At 38.6% G+C, this 9,371-nt stretch overlaps 1 protein-coding gene across 1 annotated transcript in view; it reads right to left on the bottom strand.

Annotated features, from left to right (window-relative positions):
- The window catches only part of LOC125044892, a 27,931-nt gene extending 20,521 nt beyond the window's left edge, over positions 1-7,410 (bottom strand). Inside the window, exon 1 of the mRNA XM_047641853.1 lies at positions 3,979-7,410. Within this exon, the coding sequence (XP_047497809.1) occupies positions 3,979-7,410 (3,432 nt within the window). The remainder of the gene's footprint in view (positions 1-3,978) is intronic.
- Positions 7,411-9,371: the final 1,961 nt, after the last annotated feature.

Here is a 9,371-nt window from a genome sequence, read left to right as displayed (position 1 = left end):
GGAACGCCACTCGTCATATTGAAGATTTCCTGGAAAATAATTTCAACCAAATTTCCAATGTCAAAGCCTTCAAAACTAAAATGACACATGATTATTACTCTAGCTTCACAGTCACCATAAGGGGCAATAATATTAAACCAGATCTTTTCTTAGAGTCCGACATCTTCCCCAACAATGTAAAAGTATTCCTAAATAGAAACAAGTACAAAGGCGAGCAGAATGTTTGACGTTCAAATCTGGCGGTCATACCACTAAACACCATAAGAATAGAACACATCAATGCACAATCCCTCCTCGGTCATTTCGAAGAAATCAAATTGATAATTAAGGAGAGAAACATTGATATTTTGTGTATTAGTGAAACTTGGCTTCACCAAGATATATCAAGCAGTTTCATCAGCATCCCAAACTTTCACGTCTACAGATGTGATGCAGGACGTGGAGGTGGAGTCTGCATATATGTAAGCGATACCCTTAAATCAAATAAGATCTCCTCTGCAACTGTAATTCATACGGCCGTAGAGGACAAAGCAGTATGTATCCTTCCTTCCTCGTCGGCACAATCTACAGACACCCTCATGCCACCACAGAATCATTTGACTACCAAGAAAATATTCTCAGAGAAATGACAACAAAGAGAAAACCACTTTTCATCTTAGGTGATTTAAATGACGATCTTAATAAACCAAATGCAAAATTAAATGGGATAATTAACAAAAACAAATTAAACAACTTATAAAGAAGCCTACAAGGAGGAGAGGGAGAGAGAGAAAGGAAGAGAGGGAGAGAGAGAAAGGAAGAGAGGGAGAGAGAGAAAGGAAGAGAGGGAGAGAGAGAAAGGAAGAGAGGGAGAGAGAGAAAACACCTCATCCATATTAGATGTTATAATAACAAATATACCCGATATTACACTACACGCAGACACTGTTCCATGCCACATTGCTGATCACGAGCTTATAACCATGACCTTGAATATAGAAAAAAAAAAAAAAAACGAAAACCAGTTAATAAAACCTCTCGCGCCCTAACGCATTACGATCCTCAATTATTCTGTTAACATATTATAGCCAATGACTCGTCACTGTCAGAGATCTTAACAACTGACGACGTTGACAAAAAGTTAATATTCTTACAAAGGTGATAAAGAACGGCCTCGATGCCTGCGCTCCTTTTAAAACAAAAACAGTTAGGCGTCCTCCCGCCCCCTGGATAAATTACAACATAAATGATAGAAATAATACTCAAAAAGCCCTCAAGATAAACAGATTTGACACCACCCTTCAGGCTGAACACAAACAAAAGAATAAAGATGTGAAAACACTTCTCCGCTGGGCGAAAACTAATTATTTTAAAAATAAGTTCAATGAATGCAGAAGCGATTCTGCCGAAACGTGGAAACTAGTAAATACATTAGTGCCTAAGAAGAAACAAAACACAGACACTTCCCAAAATTCCATAAATAATATAGAATACTTTAACTTCTTTGCAGAAGTAGGTAGACGCACTTTTGAACAGACAACCGCCCCCACATTTCAACACAACATATACGAAACGAACACTACAACAAACTCCCTCAACCCGTAGGAGTAGAAACAATTATCCTAACAATAAAACACTTAAAAAAGACAAATTCCGTGGGAGCAGATGGAATTGCACATCGTTTCATAAACGATAGTTTACCAGCAATTGCATACTATCTGACAGTAATTATTAATACATCTATAGTCACCGGTGTTTATCCATCACTTTGGAAACATGTCATCATAACTCCGATTTTCAATTCCGGTGACAGAGACGAAATCAATAATTATCGACCCATCACTATATTACCAGTAATATCTAAAGTTCTCGAGAAAATTGCTACAAACCAATTAACATTTTTAGAAGCGAATAACCTTATATCTAACACGCAACACGGTTTAGGAATAAATTATCAACCGAAACGGCATTACTAAAAGTCACAAATGAAATATATAATAATATAGACAATAACCAGATCAATTTGCTCACTCTATGTGATTTATCGAAGGCCTTTGACAGTGTCAGCCATGAATTACTTGTAAACAAACTAACAAATCACGATATTGATAATTTTTGGTTCAAAAGTTACCTGTTCGCGAGAACTCAATCAGTCAAAATCCATGAAAAAGTATCATCAATGCAATCAGTTTCGTTCGGTGTTCCACAAGGCTCAATCCTTGGCCCAATCTTATTTACTATATTCATAAATGATTATTCATCAGTCTTCTTGTTCAGTACGCCGACGACTCTCAATTTCTTCACGCTGCCTCTGTAAACAATCTAAATGAATTGATAGAAAAGACTAAACAGACCCTAACAGAAGCAAAAAAATACTTCGATATGAATGGCCTGAAACTAAATCCACAATAAACACAATGTAGTTTCATAGGCAGCCGTCAGAACATAGCAAAAATACCCACAGTTACAGTTATAGATTTCCACAGTTGCTACATAAAACCCAACACAACAGTAAACAACCTAGGGGTACACGTAGACAGATACATGACATTCGAGACACACATTGATCACATCTACAGAAAAGTAATGGGCACACTGATATACTTGAATCATATAAAAAATAAAATACCCACAGAAACAAGAATTGCTGTTATACAAACACTAGCACTTAGTATCCTTAATTACTGTCTAAACATCTGGGGCTCCACAAACAAAACACAAATACAAAGGACATAGAAACTACAGAACTTCGCGGCAAGAGTAGCACTGGGAAATGTAAATAAATATGACCACATCACACCACATATAAACAAACTACAATGGTTAAAATTACAACAGAAACACAAATATGACACGTGTATTCTGATCCATATAATAATACAAGGAAGTTATCCAAATTGGCTATTACCTATACAAACAACAGGTAACATAACAGGTATCCTTACAAGGCAAAATAACTCCTTATATATCAAAAGATATATACAGAAACCGGGGCAAGAAATATGCAAATCCGAGGATTGGTGATCTGGAACCAACTACCAGAAAATATTAGAAATATCTCCAACCAAAAAACATTTAAAACAAAAATGAAAGAACATCTACTGAAATATCAATGACATCAGGCATTTGAACATCAAGCTAAGTAAGAAATTTCAGTTATCTGGGATATTAATGTTCTATCTAATCTCTCTCTCTCTCTCTTTCTTCCTCTCTCTCTCTTTCTTCCTCTTTCTCTCTTTCTTCCTCTTTTTCTCTTTCTTCCTCTTTCTCTCTTTCTTCTTCTCTCTCTCTCTCTTTCCTCTTTCTCTCTCTCTCTTCCTCTCTCTCTCTCTCTCTCTCTCTCTCTCTCTCTCTCTCTCTCTCTCTCTCTCTCTCTCTCTCTTTCTTCTTCTCTCTCTCTTTCTTCCTCTTTCTCTCTTTCTTCCTCTTTCTCTCTTTCTTCTTCTCTCTCTCTTTTTCTTCTTTCTCTCTCTCTCTTCCTCTCTCTCTCTCTCTCTCTCTCTCTCTCTCTCTCTCTCTCTCTCTCTCTCTCTCTCTCTCTCTCTCTCTCTCTCTCTCTCTCTCTCTCTCTCTCTCTCTCTCTCTCTCTCTCTCTCTCTCTCTCTCTCTCTCTCTCTCTCTCTCTCTCTCTCTTCCTCTCTCTCTCTCTCTCTCTCTCTCTCTCTCTCTCTCTCTCTTCGTTTCTCTCTCTCTCTCTCTTCCTTTCTCTCTCTCTCTTCTATTTTCTCTCTCTCTATATTATTATTACTATTTTGATTAATTTTATTATTATTGTTATTATTATTATTATTTTCATTATCACAGCTTCTGCTGGTGTTGGTGTTGACCGGGAATCCACCGGATTCCTTAGGTGCTCAAGAATTTCCTCAGGATATGGGCCGTACCAAGCAGTGCGATCTTCTGCACTTGCTCCGCTCTCTCTTTTCCGGGTATTTCATCGAGGTATTTCTGGAGACCAAGTCGGGCGGTTCCCAATGCTCCGACTACGACCGGTATCACGTGGGTCTTAGTGTGCCACATGCGCGAAATCTCGATCTCCAGGTCCTTGTATTTGCTGATCTTTTCTGCTTCTTTGGACGATACATTCGCATCATTTGGCACTGCCACGTCAATCAATAGACATCTTTTCTTGACCTTGTCGTGGAAGATGATGTCCGGTCGATTGGCTCCAATGGTCCGATCTGTGTTAACAGGCATGTCGTACATCACAGTGATTGTCTCTGTTTCAACGACTTTTTCCGGCTGATGCTCGTACCACTGATCAGATGCAGGGAGGCCAATCTCTCTTAGAATTGACCAGTGCAGGTAGCTAGCTATCCGGTTGTGCCTATGGGTGTACTCATTTAGCGCTAGTACCGAGCATCCAGCAACTATGTGGCTCACATGCTCTTCTTGCTGCTGGCAAAGTCTGCATTTGCTCTCCACCTCCATCTTCAAGATCTTCCTCTGATGGTATCTGGTGTTCAGCGCCTGATCTTGTGCTGCCGTAAGGAGACTCTCTGTCTGTCCTTTGAGCCCAGAGCTCCGAAGCCATCCAAAGGTCAATTTTCTATCTACGTAATTCTCGAATGTTTGACTGTAGAATTGACCGTGGAGAGGCTTCGACGAGTAGGTGTTGATTTTCTCGTCAGCCAATGCTTCCTTCATCTGTCGCTTGATGGTTTGCAAACTTGGCTGTGTTGACTGGGCTCCGGGCTGGGGCGGTATATACTTCTTCTTGAATTCATCGCCTTTGTTGACAAGAGAGTATTTCCTCTTCTCTGATTCATGTCTCTTTACGAGTCTGGTATACTTGTCATCTCCTCGCTTGATGTACTCGCTTAGGCCTACGATCGCACTCTTGTATGCACTTTCCAGCTCGATGAGTCCACGGCCACCACTGCTTCTAGGGATATAGATTCGGTCTTTGTCAGCCTTCGGATGCAGGACTCCGTACTTTGTTAGTAGTTTCCGGGTCTTCCTGTCCATTTCCTGGATCTCTATTTCTCTCCAGTCGATGATCCCGAAGCTGTACTGCGGCACTGGCACGGCTAAGCTGTTTATTGCGTGCATCTTGTTCTTGGCATTGAGTTCAGTGTCGAGGATGAGTCTGACCCGACGGTAATACTCTTTCCGGATCTTCTCCTTCATGAGCCTGTGCTGTATTCCGTCGCTCTGGTCTACTCCGAGGTACTTGTAGACTTCTTCCTGATCAAGGTTCCGGATCTCGGTTTCGCCCTTCAGCTTAGCGTTTGGCCCTGATACAAGTTTGCCTTTCCTGATAGTTGCTTTAGCACACTTCTCCAGTCCGAACTCCATCTGGATGTCATCGCTGAATGTCTTGACTATGCCGAGCTCTTGATCCAGTTGACCGTCATCCTTTGCGAAGAGCTTCAAGTCATCCATGTATAGTAGGTGGCTGACTCTGTGCTCTTTGTGCATTACATATCCTAGGTTGTCGCTAGTTAGTATGTTGGTCAGGGGAACCAGCGACAAACAAAATAACAGTGGCGACAAGGAGTCGCCTTGGAAAATTCCTCTTTTGATGGCAATTCTACCAGTTTTAATGCAGCCACCTGAGTGATATAGCTGCATCTCGGTGTTCCACTCCTTCATTGCTGCTTCCAGGAACTTGACGATGGTCGGGCAGGTTCCGTAGATCTTCATAGCTGCAATAATCCAACTGTGCGGGACGCTATCGTAGGCTTTCTTGTAGTCTATCCAAGCCATGCTGAGGTTGCGTTTGCCTCTCTTCGCGTCCTCTATGACCGCTTTGTCAACGAGGAGTTGATCTTTGCATCCTCGCGTTGCTTTCCTGCCTCCCTTCTGCTCAGTTGGCAGGACGTCGTTGCCAAGCAGATGGGCGTACATCCTCTCAGAGATCAAAGCGGTTAGCACTTTATACATTGTTGGGAGGCAAGTTATCGGACGATAGTTCTTTGGGTCCTTTGTGTTCTTGCCTTTTGTGAGTAGGAACGTCACTCCTGTGGTGAACCAGTCTGGTAGAATACTTGGGTCTCTGGTGACCTCACTAAGTGCTCGTGCTAGTTGTTCGTGCACGGCATCAAAGTGCTTGACCCAGAAGTTATGGACTTTATCTGGGCCAGGGGCCTTCCAGTTTTGGAGATTTTTTACGATCTTCTTGATCTCCACAGCAGAAAAGTCTTTCCATTTTTCAGGCTTGATTTTTGCATTTGCATCGACTTCTCGTTGGATCCAAGCGGCCTCAGTGTTGTGATGCCTGCCATCTTCAAGTATGCTCCTCCAAAAGTCCTCAACGTCAGATTGAGATGGTGGTTCGATGACAGGTTTCTGCTTCTGATTGAGGTCCCTGTAGAACTTCTTTGTGTTTTCGCGGAACAGCCGGTTCTGGTGGAATTGATCCGACCGTTCCGCGTACCTTCTGAGTCGTTGCGCCTTGGCCTGGAGTTTCATCTTGAGGGTCCTGATGAGCTCTGCTAGTTCACTTATTCCATGCCGACTCTTGATTTTATTGGCCTTCTGGTGTAGAGATCTGCAGGCGACTCCTTTATTCAGCTCTGCCAATACTGATATGTCTTTGCGTAGGAGTGAGATTTTGCTCTTGATTCTCATCTTCCATTTTGGTCCTTCGCTAGACATCGGCTTACGCGGTGGCTTTTGTTTAATTTCGCCAGAGATTACTGCTGCCGCCGCATAAATCAGTTGGTTGATCTCTGTGAGGTTCAGGTGTTCCTTCTCACAGATCCTGGCAAGAGCCGAATTGGCAGCTAGGAGTAGCTCACTGTTCTGTTTAGAGTGCTTGAGTTTGTTCAGGCCTTTACGTTGCATCACTTCGATCGACTGTAGTTCCACCACCTTCAGCCTAATTTTGTGCTCCATGTCATCATTAGAGCCTTCAGCACTTCTTGGTTCTACCTGTTGGACTGGTTCAGCCTGATCGTCATTCGGTGCTGAGTTCTCCTCGACAAAGGATGAGGGATGGACTTCCCCCTCCAGGCTGTCTACTTGGTTGTTATTTTCGACATCCTTTCTAATTTCATCCATCTCTACTTCAGTGAGCCACTTCCTCTTCTCGATGTTCCTTCGTACGTCGGCCAGGTTCGATGCGGTCAAAGTTGGCAGCAGGTTGGGGTTCCGCTGCCTCCATACCTCAAACGTTCCCCCGACAATGGGTTTCCCAATCCGTTTTGCTTCGTGGTACGCCCAAATCACCTCCTTATACTCTTCCCTTGACCAGGCATGTCGTTTGCTTCGTGTTCTGGTCTCTGCTGGTCCAGCTGCTGTTGGTGCTGTATCCTCAGTCTGGCTGCGTTGAGTATTCTCGTTGCTGCTGGAGACATGAGTGTCTGGGTTTGCCGACGCAATATCCAACTTTTCGACCTCAGCTTGTTCGGCGATCACTGAGGGACGCGCTCCTTGTTTAACCGCGCGACGAGCGATGCGGGATGACTTTCTTTGATTATTTTCCATGCACAAAAGATATTTGGTTTGTCAGGTTTTCCTTCCTGGGTGTTTTTATCGTGACACTATCACTACGAGGGCTGCCAACCAAGGCTGAAGAGTCCCTTATTATTATTATTATTATTATTATCATTATTATTATTATTATTATTATTATTATTATTATTATTATTATTATTATTATTATTATTATTATTATTATTATTATAATCATTATTATCATTACTATTATTATTATTATTATTATCATTATTACTATTATTATTATTACATTATTATTATTATTATTGAAAAAAATATTATAACTAATTTCATTATCTTTAAAATGATAATAATATAATAATAATAGTGCTGATAATGGAGATAACAAGAGTGATAATATCAATGACAAGAGAAATTATTATCAAGATAATAAAGATAACAGTAATAATGATAATGACAATGACAATGATAGTAATAATAATAATAATGATAATGATTGTGAAAATGATGATAATAATTGTAATAATAGTGATTATGAAAATAATGATGATAATGATAATAATGATAATAAGAAAAAATAACAATGACCGTAAGAATGATGATGATAATCATAACAATAATAATAGTAATAATGATTAGTAATAATGATAATGATAAGAAATGTTAGAATAAAAAAAATTAACGATAGAGAGCACACACACACACACACACACACACACACACACACACACACACACACACACACACAAACACACACACACATATATATATATATATGTGGCATGAGTGTGATGTATATTTTTTGTGGTTTGCGATTATTTAATAAATTGTTAACCAGTAATTAAGTATCATTATTATTATAATTATTACCGCTATATAGTTTTGGCGTATTTTGGTGATGACTTTATGGTGATTTAAAAGTGATCCCATAGTCACAATAAAAAGAACAATAAAATTACAGTCACCAATAACTGGTGACTAAAAAGACAACATAGATAGGGTTCCATGATATACATTTATTACGCACAAATCTTTTGATCATAGCCAATGTATTAGATAACACCCCATACAGCTCTGTAAGCTAGTAATTCAACGGTTTGTCATCCCACAAGATAAAATACTATATATACTAGTGGCTTCCCGCACTTGGTGACATTTTACCCATAAAATAAATGCAGTCTATTTTAATTATTAGAAAGTGTATGGGGAATTTGAAATAAACTTAAAAATACATAAATTAAAAAGAATAATAAAACTACAAAAATGGGCACATAAAAGAAATAAAAGAAGGAAAGTAGGAAAAAGTGAAAGAAAAAAGGCAAGAATAAGACAAGGTAAGTAGAGAATATAAGGTAAGTAGTGTTACATACAGTAGAAACATGTGTAGATGTACAATAATAATGAAAAGGATAATAATAAAAATGATAATGACAATGATAATGATGATAATAGTAATAATAATAATCATTATAATAATGATAATAATAATAATGAAAATAATAATAATAATAATAATAATAATGATATTATTGCAGATAATATTAATATAAAAATTATCATTATCAAAATCATTAATATAATCAGTTTTATAAAATTTCTTGTTATTTTCATTTATATCATCATTATTGTCATTCTTAATACAATTATGATCATTACTATCATTATTAGCCTAATGATTACCAAAATCATCATTGAAATAAAAAAAATCGGCATTTTGGAGTAAACTCTCAAAAGGCTATATTTCCCAAGATTTTGCCGCTCTTTCGACTTTTAATATTATAAATGGACATATCTTCATTATGATCATCATTATTATCATTATTGTAATTATTACCACCATATATATATTTTTAGAAATAATAAAAATAAAGAATAATAAATATATTAATAACAAAAACATATTTTTCGATCTTATCCTTATTGTCAATATTTTCCCTATTATTACAAATATAACAGTTATATATATTATATATATATATTTTTTTGCT

The sequence above is a fragment of the Penaeus chinensis genome, chromosome 36, assembly GCF_019202785.1.
Source record: "Penaeus chinensis breed Huanghai No. 1 chromosome 36, ASM1920278v2, whole genome shotgun sequence".
NCBI classification, from domain to species: Eukaryota; Metazoa; Arthropoda; class Malacostraca; order Decapoda; family Penaeidae; genus Penaeus; species Penaeus chinensis.
The sequence above is the reverse complement of the archived record's forward strand: the minus strand, read 5'-3'. Positions and strand labels throughout refer to the sequence as shown.